This window comes from Panthera leo, chromosome E2 (genome assembly GCF_018350215.1).
Source record: "Panthera leo isolate Ple1 chromosome E2, P.leo_Ple1_pat1.1, whole genome shotgun sequence".
NCBI lineage: Eukaryota > Metazoa > Chordata > Mammalia > Carnivora > Felidae > Panthera > Panthera leo.
The window spans coordinates 401,774-422,034 of record NC_056693.1 but is presented as its reverse complement, the minus strand read 5'-3'; the positions used below and the strand labels follow the sequence as shown (position 1 = coordinate 422,034).

The window sequence follows — 20,261 nt, the reverse complement described above, 5'->3', positions numbered from 1 at the left end:
GATCTGTCTCCCCCTCTCTCTCTGCCCCTTTCCCACTTCCGCTGTCTCCCTCTCTCAAGAATAAATATTTAAAAACTTTTCAAAAATAATTTTCAAATGTTTAGTAAAAAGAGAAAAATAGGAAGGGAATTGCCCAAGGGACTCCCTGGGGAGGACTGTGGGGACTCTTATTGTCCTCACATCTACCTCTTCAGGCAATGCCTCCCACCTACAGCACATCACAGGCGGTTGCTGTCTGGCAGGTGGCTTATGCTCTGCCTCTGGTGTATTGGTGCGGATGTGGGTACCTGACCACGGTTAGGCCCTTTGCAGTCCTCCTCCAGGATGATGTGGTCAGGAACACGGAAGCCGGCAGATAGACAAGCTGGGACTCATGGATGGTGATGCTATCCTCACAAAGACTATAAGCTCTGGCAGAAGAAGGCAGGAGCTACGTTTTTTGTAGCAACGTTCTTCGATGCTTTCTTGGATTCCAGAACAAATTTTCTTGTTTTCCACAACTGCTTACAGTAAGTTATTACTAGCAACAATGGAACAAGTCTTGAAACATGATCTCTGTGAAGATTTTAGCATACTTACTTTCATTAGTTGTTTTCTTCTCCTTGTGCTTTCTTCTTTTGTCCTAGTTAAGATCATACCATATAGAATTTTTTTAACCTTATATCAAGATTAAAAACAATGACCATTTCTGTTTTGACCAAAAGCCACTGATAACTGAGAATATGTATCGGTCAGTTATTACCATAAGAAAACTGTGCAACAAGTCGCCCTTAAAATTCAGTGGCTTAAAACAACATTTCATTTCATTTTTGTTTTTAATGTTTACTTATTTATTTATTTTTTTTTTTTTGAGAGAGAGAGAGACAGCGTGCAAGCAGGGGAGGGGCAGAGAGAAAGGGAAACAGAATCCGAAGCAGGCTCCAGGCTCTGCGCTGTCAGCACAGAGCCCGACGCAGGGTTTCAACTCATAAGCCATGAGATCATGACCTGAGCTGAAGTTGGGTGCTGAACCGACTGAGCCACACAGGTACTCCAACAAAGTCATTTCTTCTGGCACAATATGCCCACAGGTTAACTGGGGGTTTGCTGAGCTAGGCTGGGTTTAGCTGGCCTTCAGAATGATCATCTTGTTCTTGTCATGACAATGGCAGAGGCACAAAAGGGTAAGTCCAGCCACATTAGCACATTCTATACCTCTACTCACATCATACCTGTTAATCTCCTATTTGCCAAAGCAAGTCTCGTGCCTTAGTCCAAAGTCAGGGGCAAGGAGATATAGTGTATATTAGTTATATATACTATATAACTAATATATAGTTATATATTATTTATATATTATATATATGTATATAATATATAAATTTTACACTTGGGGTAAAAATTACCCCAAAATATAATGGCTTAGAATAAGAGTAGCAAGCTTTTTCTATAAAGAGCCAGATAGTAAATATTTTAATTTTTTAATGTTTATTTGTGAGACAGAGAGAGACAGAGCATGAGTGGGGGAGGACCAGAGAGAAAGGGGGACACAGAATCCAAAGCAGGCTCCAGGCTCTGAGCTGTCAGCCCAGAGCCCGATGCGGGGCTCGAACCCAGGAACTGTGAGATCATGACATGAGCAGAAGTCAGACACTTAACCGACCAAGCCACCCAGGCACCCCGATAGTAAATATTTTAGATTTGGTGGGCCACATGGTCTCTGTTGCAGCTACTCAATGCTGCTTTTATTGTAGACAATAAGTAATGAATGGACATGACTGTGTTCCCATGAAGCTCTAGGGATAGTGATATTTGAATTTGACATTTTCACATGGCATACAATACAATTCTTTTGATTTTTTTAGCCATTTAAAAATGGAAAAACTGTTCTGTCTGTGAGCCATCCAAAACCAAACCAAAACAAAAAAGACAGCTAACTAGATTAGGCCTGGAGGCTGTAGTTTGCTGACTCCTTGCTTAAAACAACAAACATTTGATATGCTCACAGTCTCTGTAGGTCAAGAAATTAGGAGCAGCTTAACTGATTGTTCTTTCTCAGGGTCTCTCATGAGGCTGTAATCGAGATATTATTCGGGGCGATGGTCATTGGTCATATGAAGCCTAATAGCAATAGAGGGTACATTTACACGTTTTTCTATGTAGTTGTTGGCAAGAGGCCTCAGTTTCTCCTTGAGCCTCTCTCCACATGGTTACTTCACTGTCCTCCTAACATGACATCTGGCTTCCTCCAGAATGAGAAGAGATAAAGAAACAATAAAGACTAAAGCAGTGTCTTTTATAATCTGCTCTTAGAAGGGATGTACCATCACTTCTGCCACATTCTGTGAGTCACACATTCCAATCCCAACACAGTGTGGAAGGAGGGAACCAGAGGAAAGTGTGAATTCCAGGAGTGGGGAATCACCAGAGGCCATCTTGGAAGCTGCCTACCACACCAGCATCTATTTATTTTCCTTCTACTTGATCTGTTGTGAAACCTGGTCTGTGGGACTGTAAAGTTTTCCATGGTCTAGATTTTGTCGATCAGATCCTTATGGTGCAATTTAGGATGTTTTCCATCATCTATGTTCCCTGAAGTTTGCAGGCCAGGCTTCTTTCTTGCCTAGAGTCATTCCTGCCTTGGTATTTTTGGTTTACACTGCACTCATGACCTGGTGTCTCCATGTTTCTCCTCCTCCCAACAAGATTGCTTGTGGCCTGCAGTGTCCCTTGGATGAGTCTTCCCTAAGGACTGTAGGCTATAGGCAGCTCTTATGTCTCTCGGTTGAACACCCAAATAATTTAGTAAGGAGAAAAGTGGAAGCCCAAGGCTTCCCAGTGAGCCCAGGTCACCATGCTGGAGAGATTAGAGTTCAAGACCAGTGGAACCATAGAGTGTCAAAAATGATGTTCCTGGGGCATAGGAAGATTACTCTGTATCAGGGTGAGTCACAGAGCAAAGACTAAAGATAGAAGATTAAGATTGCTTCAGTAATCCAAGTATGAGGTACTAGGGTCCAGACTCTTCCTTCATAGTTCCTTTTAAGTCCATCACCTCTGTTTATTTATCAACTCTATTCAGTTCCTACTCCATACCAGGCAGCTGTTGGGCCAGGGGCTGAATATTCTCTGAAGAATCTACCTTGTATACAAGTCGTCATCATATATCATGATAAGCATGGCAAGTGAAAAGAGCAAGAAATTATGAGGGAACAAAGGAGAAGGTGCCTTAGATCATATGGACTATCTTAGTTTCCTGTTGCTGCTGTAACGAATTACCACAAACCTAGTGGTTTAAAATAATACAGATTTATTATCTTATAGTTCTGGAAGTCAGAAGTCTAAAATGGTATTCCTTCTGGAGACTCTAGGGGAGAATCCATTTCCTTGCCTTGTCCAGCTTCTAGAAGACACATTGTGTGCTTCATGACCTTAAATCACTCCAATCTCTGATTCTGTCATCAAAAATCTTCTGATTTTGACTCTCCTGCATTCCTCTTACAATTTTGAGGATCTTGTGATTACACTGGGCCCACCCACATGATCCAAGATAAACTATCCATCTCAAAATCCTTAACTTAATCACATCTGCAAAGTCCCTTAGGCTACATGAGGTAACATGTTCTCAGGTTCTGCAGATTAGTACATAGACGTCTTTGGGGGACTATTACTGAATTCACCACACAGCTCAAGAAAGCCTCTCTGATGAAGTCAACTTTAATCTGAACTCTCAGGTGTGAGAAGGAGCCAGTATATAATGACTTGGGGAAGAGCATTTTAGCAAAAGGAGAAGTGCTAGCAAAGGCTCTGAAGTGGGAGGAATCTGGTGCAATCAAGAAACTGATGGCAGGCAGTGAGGCCAGAATGGATGGGTGAGGGAAAAGAGCAGAAGGACAAGAGTCAGATGCAATGAGGCTCAGATGTTCCAGGTCTTGTGGACACTAATTAGGAGTTTGAGCTTCCTTCTAAATGCAATGGGAAGTCACCTGGGTTGAGGTTACCTGGAGAGATAAAATTAGATTTATATCATTAGAAATTCATACTATGCTGTGTAGGAAAGATCTTCAGACATTCTGTCACTAACTTTGGAAATTTAGAAGCTGGGGTTTAATGATCTTGACTTGGAAGTCATCCACATACTGGTCAAGAGTGAAGTGGTGAGGAGTCTGAATGACCTCAAACAACTGGCCAATAAATAGTCTTGGCTTTCCCGTGCAGATGCTGGGACTAAAAGAATAAACAAATAGATATGGTATTTGCCTGTATGTATCTGTCTTCATAGTGGAGGTGGATATTCTAGAAAAATATATAAATAGCTAAGAGCGCCATTAAGTTCAAGTAGAAAAATGACAAAATCCGATTTATATTTTTGAAAGATTTTGCCGGATGAGTGTTGGGACAGAAGTAAAAACAAGATGGGATGACAGAGCTCTACTGCAGTAGTTAAACTAACAAGTGCAGTGACTCGGAGTAGGAGGAGGCTATGGAAATGAAAAGGAGAGCAATTCAATGTATACTTAAGGTGGACTCAAAAGGTGGTGACTGATTCAAAATAGAGGGTGGAGGGGTCCATGGCTGCTCACACAAGCCACTGGAATGGTGATGTTGTCCATTAGTAGAGAAAGGCTAGGATAAGAGCAAGTGGTGGGTGTGGGATTAGTATTCAATTTTGACAGGCTATGGTTGTAGAATAGAGATGCCCAACAGGCCGTTGAATGTGTTCAATGCTCAGAAAAGAATCTGGGATGAACCTATAGAAGTATGATTTATCAACATTAAAAATAGTGTTTGAGGGGCGCCTGGGTGGCTCAGTCAGTTAAATGTCCAACTCTCTGATTTTGGCTCAGATCATGATATCACAGTTTGTGAGTGATACAGTACATCAGTACATCAGTACATCAGTACAGAGCCTACATCAGTACAGAGCCTGCTTGGGATTCTTTCTCTCCCTCTCTCTCAAAATAAATAAACATTTTTATAAAATGGTGTTCGAATACGGGAGAATGAAAGAGCTCACACTGGCAGGAGACAAAGAAAAGGGCTCAGGACAGGTCCTCAAAGAATTGGGGTCCAAAAGAGCTCTGGAAAAGGAGAGGGAGGAGTGATCAATAGCCAAGATTGACCTATCTTCCCATCAGCCACCTCAAGTAGTTGGGCTCATTCTCTCTCACAGGTCAGTCACTCTTTGAAAGGCAGATTTGAAAAAAAATCCACATGCTTCCAATGTGCTTCTTCACTTAATCTCACCATTTTGTCTCCAGAAGTTTTTCTCTAAGCACTTAAAACTATCTTTTTCAGATTGGGAAAGTAGACTCAAAAGTGAAGAGTGAACCAGAAAGCAGAATATTTCTCGTAGAAGCATATGCTGTCCTGAAAATAGAAAGATTCACAAGAGATAAACTGTATCCTTCCATATTTGTCAAAGACCAGGAATATAAGCCCACTTAACGAAGCAGCAGGAAAACCAAGGAAGATGGGTGGAACATATCAGGAAACAATGATTCAGGGCAGAGGCTGTAAGAATAGTGAATTTGGGGGAAAAGTTAATTAGAATGCAATCGTTCTTCCACTATGCAATGACATCAGAGAGGTCATACTTAAGAAAAATCATATAAATGTAATGAATGTAGAGAAGTTTGAACAGAGCTCAACCCTTTTAACTTTGAGAAAACCCACTCAGGGGACAAACTTTACAAATGTGTTGAGTGTGGGAGAGTCTTCACTGATAAGTATTGCCTTTCATTGGTTTCAGAACTCATAGAAGATAAAAACCATATAAATGTATAAAACACAAATTATTCCTTACTCAGTATGAAAGAATTTATACTTAAGAGAAACATTATATTTGCAGTGAATTCAGGAAATAATTTTTCTTTATTTTTTTTAATTTTTTAATGTTTATTTATTTTTGAGAGAGAGACAGAGTGTGAGTTGGGGAGGAGCAGAGAGAGAGGGAGACACAGAATCTGAAGCAGGCTCCAGGATCTGAGCTGTCAGCACAGAGCCCGATGCAGGACTCGAACCCACGAACCATGAGATCGTGACCTGAGCTGAAGTCGGATGCTTACCAACTGAGCCACCCAGGTGCCCCAGGAAATAATTTTTCAAAGAGGGACTGTTTCACACTACACCTAAGAATTTATAAAGAAGGGAAACACTACAATGAAATTATTCAAGGAAAGTTTCATGCTTTTCTCCTTCCTTACTTGACATCACAGAATGTACACTGAAGAGAAACCTATGGATGTACTCATTGTGCGGAAGGCTTTAAGCATAACTCAGCAATGGGGCACCTTGGTGACTCAGTCAGTTGAGCTTCTGACTTCGGCTCAGGTCATGATCTCATGGTTCATGGGTTCGAGCCCCGCATGGGGCTCTCTGGGGTCAGCATGGAGCCCATTTTAGATCTTCTGCCCCCTCTCTCTCTGCACCTCCCCTACTTGTTTGTGCTCTCTGTCTCTCAAAAATAAATAAATGTTTTTAAAAATTAAAAAATTAATTAATAAACATGGCTCAGTACTCATGTTGCTACATAAGAGAACTCATACTGGGAAAAACCCCTATATATGTAATCAGCATGCAAGAGCCTTCAGGAGGTGTTCCTACTATATTCAACGCAAGAGGACTCATACTACAGAACACTGTGAATGGAGTCAATGTTGGCAGGCTTTCAACTATGGTTATCATCTTATTACCTTATTTGACACTGGGAAATTCACATAGATTTGAGAAACTTATTGAATGTAATCAATATGGAAAAGCTATTAGTTGAAATTCCATTTTATTTGACATCAGAAATCACAAAGGAGGCAGAATACACAAGGTATATTTGACCCATAAACAGGTGACTGCATGTAATAAGACTTTGCACTTGTGGTTCACTACAATCATGGATAAGCAGTTATAAGCAGTTGTGTTCTACATATCTCCTTGATTTGCCATAGAAACACCATTTAATGGGACTCAGGGTCTAGGCATGATGGAAAACGTCTCATAGGGATGACTGCCACAAACAATAAAATGTAAAGGTTATAACAATACCATATCTATCTTCTTACATCCTATATGAATTAGAGAACCATCAAATTTGAGGTGTCATGCAAAGATCACTTTTAGTATCATGGGGATCAATATATGCATAATTTTATAGTATTCATGGGGAGAACTGAAGAATAGGTCATCAAATTTTTCCCCTGCATAATCCAAATGCCATCACTTCAAACAAATCAGAGAGCTTTATACTAACTCACCAATATTTCACAAACGGCATTCTACTATTAACTTTAAGAAAGGTATCATAAAGAGTAGTGTGCATCTTCACACTTCTAGGGGCATAGTCAGGATACAGGAAGGATTAAAAAAGACATACCCTAATCTGGTGGAATGTCCACACTCCATGGATCATCTACATCTCACAAACTTCAACTAAAATACCTTTAAAAGTTGGGATCGGGAGGAAACCTCACCCATAGCTGCCCAAAAGGGTATCTGGCGTGTTCTTGGGGAAAAGATGAAGAGGAAGGTCCCACACATTAATTCTGAAGACCTTCCCCTCCCTCCCCCTTTATAAGAATCTTTTGAAATGCTGGCTTCCCTCCTAGACCCAAGGAAGAGATCCTGCTCCTCTAATACTCCGTGGAATACCACCTTTCCTTTCCAGCACAACCATCAAATCCTCTTCCAGGATCCCCATCTCCTTGCTGTCCCCTGGATGTTGAAACTTCATTAAGTTCTAGATCTCTGCTTCTAGTAGCAAGCCCAGAAAATTCCAGTATAAACTGCTCTCAGATTTGGCATGTGGCCTTATAACTCAACTTGAGAGACCTATGTGGCAGAGGGGCCTCACCTAAGAAGACTTTTTTGACAACCTCTATTGCTGTGTCACCCTCCTCATTGTCGAGAGCCCATCTCCCTCTACAGATGCCAAAACGTCAGCCACTCTCTTTAACAGCTTTTCTCACAGACAGGATATAGACACAAGTGTCAATCCTGGCCAATGGGGTTTGAGGAAGTCTAGGAGAAAAAGGGTTTCTGGGGGAAAGATTTTATCCCTTCTCTGTGCTACAAAGAGTAATGGCTCCCCAAATGCGCATATCCTAATGCCTGGAAACTGTGAATGTGTTATTTTACAGGGCAAAAGGGACTTCACAAATGTAATTAAGTTAAGGATCTTGACATGGGGAGATCATCCTGGATTACATGTAGTGGGCCCAATGTCATCACAATCATCCTTGCTTAAGAGGAGGCAGGAGAAGCAGAGTCCAAGAAAGCAATGTGATTATTGAAGCAGAGGTCAGAGTCAGAGGGAGACTTGAAAATGGCATGCTGCTGACTTTAGTGTTGGAGGAAGAGACCATGGGCCAAGGAATGCAGGCAGTCTCTAGCAGCTGGAAAGGACAAGGAAATGGATTCTCCCCTAGAGAATCTCCTCTAGAAGGAATGCAGCTCTGCCAACATCTTGATTTTAGCCCATTAACCCATTTGACCTTCTGACCTCCAGAGCTGTGAGATGAGAAATTTGTGTTGTTTTAGGTCACAAAGCATGTGGTAATTTGTTACAGTGGTACAGGAAACAAATACACTCCCTGATGCCAATATCTTCAGCCGAATGTTGCATGGCTTCATGTAATGTGTGGAACTGTGACAACCACTTTAAGACCATGAGGACACAAGCTTTAGGAATAACCAAGGCAATACACTAAGGGAGGCAATACACTAAGAAAAGATGGACAGTACCTGGCTAAGGGTGAGAGTCGAGCCCAGGAACCATCCCTGGAAGCCCTCTGCCTCTGGATTTCATGCAATATCAGATAATGAATGGTGACATATTCTGTCACTTGGGGGAAACCAAACCAAACCAAACCAAACCAAACCAAACCAAACCAAACTTCTTACACTACAACCCTTTCTTGCTCCCAACTAGCTTCTGCTTTCAAGTCTCTTGCTTAGTCACGCTGAGCTACTATTTAGGGACTCCTAGAAGTAGCCATCACAGGTAACCAAATTCTGCAGGCTCAGGCTGACCCTTGCTCACCTGATTTAGAGCCAATCCTCTGGAGGTGGACAACCCACAAAGAACAGAGATCCACCGCAATCAGCAGGAAGGGCCAAGTTAACTCAGCAGCAATCTCCAAAGCACAGGCAAGGGGCTGCAGAGAAGGCAGCGAGACATTTCAGATATCCAAGGGTATGATGTAAAAATGCAGAGTGGGACCCAGGGGAGGTGGTAGCTTCATCAAATTACACATGCAGATATGGGTAGTCTTCCCCTCATGTCCCTGTTTATAGAAGGTGACATAAGTGTTTGAAATGAAGCACACACCTCTACCTAAAAAACTTGTGCCAACTTGCTGAACCATAAAATGAGTCTTCTACCACCACCATAAAAAAGTTCTGTGGCTATAACCGTATGCTATGGATGGCTTTGAAGTCTAAATTTTTTTTTTAATTTTAAAATATTTATTTATTTTTGAGAGACAGAGCGTGAGCAGGGGAGGGGAAGAGAGAGAGGGAGACACAGAATCTGAAGCAGCTCCAGGCTCTGAGCAGTCAGCGCAGAGCCCGAGGTGGGGCTCAAACCCACAAATGGTGAGATCATGCCCTGAGCTGAAGTTGGACGCTTAACTGACTGAGCCACCCAGGCACCCCTGAAGTCTAAATTTATTGACAAAAAAACAAAGAATGTTTTTGAAGTAATAGTTTCTGGGAATATTTCTCCTTGAGAGGAATTTGATTCCATATTGATTGTTCTTATGAAAAACTACAGTCAGTTCCTTCTCCTACATTTTGAGAAAGAAGGAAATACAGAGTAAAGTGTGAGGCCAGTATTCCAAAAGGCCCTGCTGTAATCCTGTTTACTATTGCATTGAGCCTAGTGATAATTTGGGATTTAACAATTGGCCTTCCCATCCTGCAACATGATAAGCATTTTTATTTATGCAAATTTAATTGTAACTCTTTCCAGAAACTTATCTTCATATAGGTGGCCTGCATTTCCCAACAAATTAATCCCAGACATTTCATGTTTTTATGATTCTACTGTGACAGAAACCTTTCAATATACTTGTTAGGGTTATAGAGATTTTGTGTGTATGTGTGTGTTGATTTATGTGTCTTTATTTATTACTCTGTCTGGTTTATTGCAATCTCATTGATTTTTTAAATTTTCCAGTTGAGTTTTTTTTAGGTGTGCTAACACTATCTGTTAATAAGTGCATCTATTTCCTTTTCCAATAGTTACAGCAGTTAGATCTGTTTCATATCTTATTTGTGGTAACATAAATATCCAGGGATTTTTAATAAGTTTTTAATGTTTATTTATTTTTGAGAGAGAGAGAGAGAGAGAGCGAGCAGAGGAGGCAGGGGCAGCGGATCCAAAGTGGGCTCGGTGCTGACAGGAGACAGCCTGATGTGGGGCTGAAACTCACGAACTGTGAGATGATGACCTGAGCCAAAGTCAGATGTTCAACTGATTGAGCCACTCAGGTGCCCCATTTTTAATTTAACCTTGTTAAGAGCTGATATCCTTCTTTCATCTTGGATATATATATCCGTTTATGGTTGTTGAACAGAGGAAGAATGGAGAAAGACTCAAAAAGAAAGATTGGAGTTTGTAATGGCCCCTCAGATCAGTTTGATGCTTCAAACATAATACTGGATGAAAACATTAACTAGAACTATACAATAAACAATATAGCTCTAAGAGAAACATCTAGTGAAATGTCTTTCTGGGGAGGCAGTTGATGTTGCTGAAGCCAAGCAGCTGGGAACGTTATCTTTGATGTTGGGGAGAACAGGCAAAGAATAAATGTTTAGCAGTAATAAATAGATCCAAAGGTGTATTTTCTGGGAAACAGTTATTAGTAATAATTTAATAAATTATTACTAATAATTTATAGGTAAAATGCTAATTTATTTCTGCTTCTCCAACTTGAAGTTCTCAAGGTCTGAGGAGTTCTGAGAAGAAGTCTCCTAGAGACCCATGGGTTTTTTGTTTTGGTTTGGGTGGGGTTTTTTTGTTTGGTTTTTTGTTTTTAAGTAGGTTCCATGGCCAACAAGGGGCTTGAACTCTCAACCCTGAGATCAAGAATCACATACTCTATCACTGAGCCAGCTGAACACACCTATCTGTTTTAAAGACAAAAAGGTTGACCTTTCTTTTCTTACTTTTTTTTAAATTTTTTTAAGGTTTATTTACTTATTTATTTATTTATTTTTAAGAGAGAAAGAGAGAGTGGGGGAGGGGAAGAGAGAGATTGACAATCTGAAGCAGGCTCTAGGCTCTGAGCTGTCAGCACAGAGCCCAACGCGGGCCCGAACTTGTGAACGGCTAGATCATGATTTGAGTCGAAGTCAGCTGCTTAACCAACGGAGCCACCCAGGTGCCCCACTTTTCTTCCTTTTTGAAATGACTTTTAAATGTGTGTTCCCCTCACATGAAACAATCTGAGATGCTCTGTACGGTGAAAGAAGAATAGACAATGGTGAGTGGAGATCAAATTAGGTCCATGATTCAGTCTTATGGCACGTTTAAGACTCCATTGAGTGCCACCAGCTGCCATAGTGATTTTGCCAATATACAGTTTTATATCTCTTATTTTTAGTCCTATGTTAAATCAGTAGTGGAATATTAAAGAAAGTATATGGAAGAATGTTAATATATTGCAACAATTTAGTATCTCAATAAACATGTCTTTGACTATATGGAGTATATTGAGAGGAAAAGTACAAATTAAGCTTTGCAATTGAATGGGGGCACCTGAGTGGCTCAGGTCATGATCTCGCAGTCCATGGGTTCGAGCCCCATGTTGGGCTTTGTGCTGACAGCTTGGAGCCTGGATCATTCTTCGGATTCTGTGTCTCCCTCTCTCTCTGTCCCTCCCCCACTCGTTCTCTCTCTCTCTCAAAAATAAACATTAAAAAAAATTTTAACTTTGCAATTGAATGAAACAAGTATTGCTAATCTAGCCATTTTTACATATGATCCACAATGCCTTTTCTGCAACTCTAAATTCCAAAAGCTTTTGTAATGAAGTTTCTTCCTCTATTATGTATCTGCCAAATTTACCAGAAATAACAAGGCTATTTACACATTTTCTCCAACCTAGTGTGACTTTTCATGTATTCTGCTCCTGCTCAAGATGTTACATAGTATGTGACATACGTACCTTACTATCCTGTTAAGATCCAAACACTTGTGAATTCCAAAACAGTTCTGGCCCTGAAGGTTTTGAATAAGGGATTGGGGCCCTGTATGAAAACAGGATACATGACATTTTTTATATTTTACTTGCATAATAGTTATTATTTGTTCAGAAATGCTTTAACATAATCAATCACAGTAAACTAAGTAGCATGCTTAATTTGCTAAGTGGGAAAAAGAGCAAAGAATTTATTGTTAAAAGTTATATTTATTTATTTTAAAAAAATTTTTTATTTATTTTTGAGATAGAGCATGAGCAGGGAAGGGGCAGAGAGAGAGGGAGACACAGAATCTGAAGCAGGCTCCAGGCTCTGAGCTGTCAGCACAGAGCCTGACGCGGGGATCGAACTCACACACTGAGAGATCATGACCTGAGCCAAAGTCGGACGCTCAACCGACTGAGCCACCCAGGCGCCCAAGTTATATTTATTTTTTTAATGTTTATTTATTGTTGAGAGAGACAGGACAAGCAGGGGAGGGGCCAAGAGAGGGGGACAGAGGATCTGAAGTGGGTTCTGCACTGAGGCCAGCGAGCCCCATGTGGGGCTTGATGTGGGGTTTACCACCTAAGCTGAAGTCAGATGCTCAACTGACTGAACCACCCAGGTGCCCCATTAAAAGCTGTATTTAAAGTGGCTTTCATGAATAAGTCTCCAATAATATATTTATTGAAAATCACCTTTTAACTGAAAATCATGTTTTTATCCCATACCATATAAACAGAAATTGACAGAACTTCCAAGGGGACTTGCTTCCTTAAGATGTTAACGTCCTTCATCAAACTGGATGATGAACCATGACAAGCATCCCCAGTCACATCCAACACAAAGCAAAAATAACATGACTAATTAATGTGGCTCTGTCACACTACCTAGGGCTATAACATAGATTTTTTTTTTTAAGTCAAAATATGGAAAAGGAAGAAGCCAAATTACTTACAGAATGGAGATTGTATTTTCTCTACAATAGCCACAAGAAAATCCAAGGAAATACTCTTAGTATAAAAGACTTCTTCTCAGTTTCTGAGTAAATACTAATCAAAATCAAGACTGTCTTATTGCAACAAATATGATGAATAATGTGCAGCTGGCAGGTAGATGCTCTCCACAGTAACAATAAAAATTAACAACTCCTGGGCGCACCTGAGTGGCTCAGTCCATTAAGCATCCAACTCTTGATTTCAGCTCAGGTCATGATCCCAGGATTGTGTAATCGAGCTCTGTGATGGGCTCTGCACACATTGTGGAGCCTGCTTAAGATATTTCTCTCTCTCTCTCAACAAATAAATAAATAACAACACCTGGAACAAGTTTGGCAGGCTGTGGACAGGATGACCCAAAGGGAGGCATAGGGTTGCTAAAACCTGCTGGGAAATTCCAAGAGGAGAATCCATGAAGTCTGGGGCCCAAGAAAATTAGGAGAGCCCCAAGAACATCAAAGCCTGGACCCTGAAGAAGTCAGACCACAGTAGGCCCTGGGACCTGACCAAGATGAGAAAACACCAGATACTGGACTCTGAGGAAGATAAGAGACTACTTAGTCCTTGGCCCCCAGGGAAGACGAGCACACACCAGATCATGGGCAGAAACAAGTCTTCTTTCATTTCCTAGACAGGGGCACCATGGCTCCCAGAAGAGGACACTGTGCAGAGGATCCTACCCATCCCACTCCTCCTCCCTGACAAAGATTCTTTGCTTACCCAAACTTTAGTCAGACTCCCCTGAACCCTCTCCCCAACAACCTTCCAAGTACTTCCTTGCAGAATCCAGTTTTAGCAAGAATCCTGTCAGTTTAATAAGAATTCTCTACCCTTGAAAACTGATCAAACTTCATCCCCACGACTGCCCCCAGGTGGTATCAGATCACCTAGGCCTGCCTTCAGCAATAATCTTATTAGGTTGGTACGGCCAAAAGCCGCCGGACTGTGTATTTATCAGCTAACACCCCCAACTCCAACTTGTTTAGTTATAAATCCCCACTTGATCTGCTGGTATTCAGAATTGAGCCCAAGTCTATACTGGAGTGTGTCTTCCCCTGTAGCTACATTATGGTGAATAAAATTTATTTCCACCGTTTTAGCTTACGTCTAGCTCTGGTTTTCTTTCACAACCTACCCCCACACCCGTTCCTAGGGTACAGTTAACCCTGCCTTTCTACACACAACTTGAGTGGACATTTAAGCCTGACCCTTCTCCCCTGCCTACAACTGGAGGACACAGAGCCGCACCACCTGCACCTTCGGGGCAGGCCCGCCCTCCTTTCCTCTCAGGACCCAGGCCGTCTCCAGCACATTTCCGGCCCTCCCTCCCCCTCCTACCTTCTTCCTCCCCCTCCTGCCCTTCTTCCTCCCCTTATACGAGGATCCGCATTTAGCACCGCCCCCACTCACTTCCGTCCTTCCTACCACAGCCTCCTCCCGGTATTTGGGTGGACTTTAGCTCCTCCCCCCTCCTACCCGCTCTCCGCCCGCTCCTCCTCCTCTCCGCGAGCTTGGCTGGACGTTAGCTCCGCCCTCTGTACGCTTCCCTCCCACGCTGTTCCTGCCCTTCCTTCCTTCACGTTGGGTAGAAATAGCAGCCCCAACCCTCTACGCTTCAGGCCCTGCCCGCTCTTCCTCCTCCGCCAAGGAATGTAGTAATCCTTCCCGCCATTCCTCCACCCAACTTTAATCTACTTCCGGCCCACCCTCTCTGCTCTCCGTCCCTTCCCCAACTTCCGGTCCTTCCCACGAGTGGTCGCCCTCGTGGCGGAGCACGACTCTGTTCTGGCCTGCGCCGCTGCTTGGGAACGTGTTGAGGCCCCGCGGCCTGGCGTACCCGACTCGAGCCCCCCCCCCCCCGACCCAGCTGGACCACCAAGGGTCGCTGGCGAGTGCCCTCTTCCGGCCCGCCCAGGCTTCCCTTGCCATCCGAGATGGCCGGCCAACATGGCCGCCGCCTGGGAGAGGTCGGGCGGGCACGCCGCAGGGGTGGCTGGGAGTTGTAGTCCGGCCCTGCGCGCTGACGCATTTCGCCGCGGGCCGACGGTCGCCATTGTGCGCCGCGCACTGGGTGAGTGTGGCGCGAAATCCGCTCCCGTCGGGCGCTGTGCGGAGACATCCCGGGGCCACTCTTCGGGGTGTGCGGCCTCAGTCCCTTCCCCACCAACCTCTGGAGTCCAAGGCCGGTCTTGCCTGCCGTCTTCCTGCTGCGGGGCCGGAAGGGGCGGTGTGGTCGGGAACCCGGGGCCCAAAGGGAAGACAACTCCCTCCAGGCGTGGGGCTTAAGGTGGGCCGACCCGTTCTGGGCGCGTGCGGACTAGGGAAGGGTGTAACTTCCTCTGGGTGAGAAAGGTATGAGGACGATCTCCTCTCGACCAGGGGGAAACCGGCCCTCCAGGCGTCGGGGAGAAGGTGGAGACGACCCCTTCAGCGCGTTTTTCTAGGTGGCGGGTGGACCTGTTATTTCACATTGATGATGCCGGTTCTGGGCTAAGTAGGGGGCTCCCTTCCGCATAGACCTAACACCCCTTCCACCTCCCAAATTCGACCTTCTCAGGACTGCCCACTCCCACGAGGTACGTCGAGGAGAAGGAAGGTATGGCCTCCGGGCTTCCGACGGCCTGGTTTCGTGTGAGTAGAGGCTTCTTTGAGTTTCTGAGTCTACCCGGGATCGGGGGGCGGGGGGGGGGCAGGGTGGTAGTGAGATGCCACCTTCCCTTGAGATGCCTTCAGGCTCCAGAGCATCTTCGGGAGGATTGAGAGATTAGCTGGGCATGAGAGACTGCTGAATGGAGGAACCGCTGGTTGCTTAGCTTTCCAAGGGAATGGTTAGAGTACAGGTCAGGTTCTGGGGGACTCTAGTTTATCCTCTGTATGGAGGATAGGTATTGACAGGTTTAAGTAGGGATTAGGTTCATATTTACATTTCAGTAGCCATTTTGGCATCAAAGCTGGAGGGGATGAGAGCTCTATCACTAGGAAAAAAACGATAGAGGAGGATGGATCCTTGACCATTGAAGGAAGTAGAAGCAGCCTAGGCGATGGACGGGAGCTGAAGGCTTGGGTGTGATGATTCAGCTCGCAGAATTCCCTAATAAGACGCATAGACGCTAATACTAGTACTGGAATGTCCAAGTTAATAAGAAATGGGAGATCTTCAGCGAATAAAGAACTCTCTCTGGCTTCACATGTCTTCCCTGCTGTGACCTGAATAGGGTCAAGCTTGGGTTTGCTCAATTTCAGACAAACGCAGAAACACACGAGACGTCGGGAATGCTTTCAGGTCATCTTGTAGACTGTGCCCTCATGTGCTGGGTCAGCCTTTCCCTTCCTGTCAGCGTGGGTGATGACAGACCCTGGCTGAACAGAAACCTGTGGGTTTTAGGAACCAGTGACCTTTGAAGATGTGACCTTGGGTTTTACTTCAGACGAATGGGGACTGCTGGACCTCGAAAAGAAGTCCCTGTACAGGGAGGTGATGTTGGAGAACTACAGGAACCTGGTCTCAGTGGGTAAGGATGGCCTCCATGTCAATAAAGATCTGCGCTTTGCAGCACGAATGTGGTGCCTCTGAAGTGTGTGTCTGCTTTGGCTCAGGCTGCAGGGATCAGAGTGCAATTGTCAAGGTCCTGGAGTCTGAGGGAGAGGGCTTTACTTTGTACCTGTAGGGAAAGGGCATCTTCACATGACTTCTAAAGCTGCTTAGTCCATCCCTCAGAGGCCTTGAGTTGCTAGGGAGGTAGGTCTATCAGGAATGTTTCCAGCTACAGTAGTAGATGTTCATTTTTGTAACAATTCCGGAGGATGTGGGGTCAGTGTCCCAACAGATCAGAAGTATCATTGAAGACTGATCCCTTCCATTTCCCAGTGCTTAGTGTGAACTTTTCCACGCTTATGTTAGTGTCTGCATGGCTGAGGCACCCAACATCATATCCATGTTCAGGGAAGAAAGAAGGCGAAGGGATAGTCCTGGCTAGTTCTCTTCTCACACCTGCCATTATTTAGCAAGAAAAAAAAAAAGGCCCTAACATCTCCAGCTGACAGATTTCCCTTTGTGTCTTGCTGGCCAGAACTGGGGTCCCACTGCCACTTTTATTGGCAAGGGAGTCCAGGAAGGCAAGTAACTGACAAAGGGGATGGATTGCATTATCATCACTGCTGTAGACCAGAAGTCATGCCCTTGCAGGGAAGAATTCAGGGACAGCATGTGCCACAGGAGGAATGCATTTTCTCCTGAACACAGACCCCCAAGCCCTGTCTCTTTTCCCTTGGGCAGAACATCAGCTTTCCAAGCCAGATGTGGTATCTCAGTTAGAGGAGGAGGAAGCGCTCTGGTCGGTGGAGAGAGGAATTCCTCAAGACACCTTTTCAGGTGAGACCCAGGCCCATGGGAGTCCTGGCAGGGAATGGGCTGGTTAGTCAGGGACTGGTGTCTTAGAAAACAAGGTGACAGGGGAAACCCCCAGATGGGGTGCTGTGATGACTAGCTCAGACATGCTGAATCAGACTGTTTCTTCCTCTGGTCTGAGTCAGGGGCATACTACTTGGTTTAATGAGAATTTGTTACCAGTGGCCAGTTGACTGTTAGGGGCTCCTCTGCTCTACTACTCTTCCTTCATGTGATCACCAGTAACTGGTGCGTCTGGCCAGACTTTTTTTTATAGATGTTTTCATGTGTGTATATGAATAAGTTTATGACTTGGGGGTGTTCTACTGGATACAAACAGGCCTGTTGTATCCATTTTAACAGATGCTATGTAGTCCACATTTGATGTTTCCTCCTGTGATAGTCTTTCAGGTTGTTGCAAAAAACATTACTGCATATTTTTTGTTGTTGCATATTCAAGTTGGGGTGTTTTTTGTTTTTGTTTTTGCAGGTAGGATTTCTTAAAATAGAATTTTAGAATCAACCAAGATAAAAGCTAAAAATCTGGTAGCAACAGATTGCTCTCTAAAAAATACATATAGCTGCTCAATTACATGAAAGCTTTTTCCCCTTCATTGCCAGCGATTTTTAATGATCTTTTTAAGGTTGGCAGATCTGATACTATGTTCAGTTTGTTGACATTTCCCTCACGAAGCTTACATATATTTTTATGTTTATGGACCATTTGTACTTTTGTGAGTTTATATACTTTCCCTTTTTTTTTTCTTCTTTCTGGGAACTCTGTATTAATTATGGGTACTGATACTACAGATATCCCAGACCAACATTTATTTATCTTCTACCTTTAATTTTTTTTAATGTTTATTTATTTTTGAGAGACAGAGCACAAGCAGAGGAGGGACAGAGAGAGGCAGACACAGAATCCAAAGCAGGTTCCAGGCTCTGAGCTGTCAGCACGGAGATCAATGTGGGGCTTGAACTCATGAACCGTGAGATCATGACCTGAGCTGAAGTCGGATGCCTAACCGACTGAGCCACCCAGGCGCCCCCATTTATCTTCTACCTTTAAATTTAGTTTTCATAAAGAAGTTATATAATTTGGGTATTTTTCTTTTCAGATCTGTTCTTATTCCTGTCCCATTCATAGATAGGCAGATTTCATAAATACTTTCTTGTATTTCAGGGTTTTTTGTTTGTTTGTTTGTTTTTGTCTGATTGTTGCACTTATCTGGAGTTTCTTTGTGTATATGGTATGGAGCATATGTTCTTTCAACAAATTTTGATTAGATTCTTCTGCTTATTGGAAACACCGTCCTTATTACAGACTAAATTTCCATGGTACTTATTGGGCATAGGCTTCGGTCTTGGTCCCTTCTGCTTCGTTGGTCTTAGTCTGAGTACACATACTGCTGTACATATGGTAGTTTTATAACTTGGATAAATGATAGTTCCTCTCATTATTTCTAAAAAAAAACAAAAAAACAAACAAAACAAACAATGAACTATTCTCACCCACCTGGTTTGCAAGATGAGTGCTTGACATCAGTTTGTCAGGGGTTCATTAAGAAAATCCTGTTAGATGATTGCATTTAGAATTCCTTGATGCAGAATTGGTCTAGTCGAGTTTTGGCGCAAGTGTACAAAGAGGGATCTCGCTTCACTGTGCTATGTCAGGCCTTCTGAGTGCTGTTGGGCTTTCACTGTAGTGGTTGCTGTTAATCGGCTCAGGTTAATCCTCTGCAGTCTTGCGTAGTTGGTCCAGATGAACCTGTCATGCTGTTAAGTTCTCTTATTAGTTATAACAGTCTTACTAGAGCCTCAATTTTCTCAGTACAGTCATTTTACCAGCAAGTATAAAGCAGGAGGCAATCGTATTAGTATTGTTTTACTCTTGCCCAGTTACATAATGACCTTTGTCACAGCTGGTACTTCCAAAACACTGAAGTTGAGAGTGTGAAGAGTGAGTGACCTAAATGGGAAGTTTCTGGGTCTTGACAAGCATGATGCTGGACTCTGTTTTGATTCAAGTCAGTTTTATCTGGACAAAGCAATAGTCATCTAGCCCTTTCTAATAAATGAAAATCAGTAATAGCCCGTTTTCCCTAATAGTCATGCCAAGGTGATCATAGTGATTTTCTCCTTTGAACAGTTAACACAGTGACATAATAAATGTGGAAGTGCCCTTGTAAGAGCTGCTGGCATCCACAGACAGATCCATATTCATAAATTAGGTTCAGGAGGTGGGTGGATTTCTTTTTTGTGTTTATTATCTTTAAAAAAAATTTTTTTTTTAACGTTTATTTTTGAGACAGAGAGAGACAGAGCATGAACGGGGGAGGGTCAGAGAGAGGGAGACACAGAATCTGAAACAGGCTCCAGGCTCTGAGCTGTCAGCACAGAGCCCAACGCGGGGCTCGAACTCACGGACCGCCAGATCATGACCTGAGCTGAAGTCGGCCGCTTAACCGACTGAGCCACCCAGGCGCCCCGATTATCTTTATCAGCTTTGTAAAGAAAACTTTGGATGTTCTCTTCTTCCCTTTGTTTTGTGTTCTAATGCAAATGACATTGGAACTACCTGCTTCTGGTAGTATTCAGCTACGAACTCTGCACCTGATCCCCATCTTTGGTGATGTCCTTCTGTTTGCCACAACATAGACTGCCATCTCTATGAATCTCTGAGCCCTTTTTCTGAACTCAGTTTGATGGCTCAG

At 43.3% G+C, this 20,261-nt stretch overlaps 1 protein-coding gene and 1 long non-coding RNA gene across 12 annotated transcripts in view; one reads left to right on the top strand and one right to left on the bottom strand.

Moving 5' to 3' along the window:
- The first annotated feature begins 15,053 nt into the window (after positions 1-15,053).
- The window catches only part of ZNF274 (zinc finger protein 274), a 29,896-nt gene continuing 24,688 nt past the window's right edge, over positions 15,054-20,261 (top strand). The window contains exons 1-4 of one of the 7 annotated variants that reach the window (XM_042918044.1): positions 15,054-15,231; positions 15,718-15,791; positions 16,546-16,672; positions 17,437-17,532. In XM_042918044.1, coding sequence (XP_042773978.1) covers positions 15,108-15,231; positions 15,718-15,791; positions 16,546-16,672; positions 17,437-17,532 — 421 coding nt within the window. In that variant the 5' untranslated portion in view covers positions 15,054-15,107. Of the gene's footprint in view, positions 15,792-15,823; positions 17,533-20,261 lie in introns of those variants that run through there. The other 6 variants (XM_042918045.1, XM_042918046.1, XM_042918052.1 and 3 more) reach the window with 6 other exon arrangements.
- Positions 18,556-20,261, bottom strand: part of LOC122207844 — a 28,603-nt gene continuing 26,897 nt past the window's right edge. For all 5 annotated transcript variants that reach the window (XR_006197039.1, XR_006197035.1, XR_006197038.1 and 2 more), the window contains one exon: positions 18,556-19,323. This is a non-coding gene — a long non-coding RNA (uncharacterized LOC122207844). The remainder of the gene's footprint in view (positions 19,324-20,261) is intronic.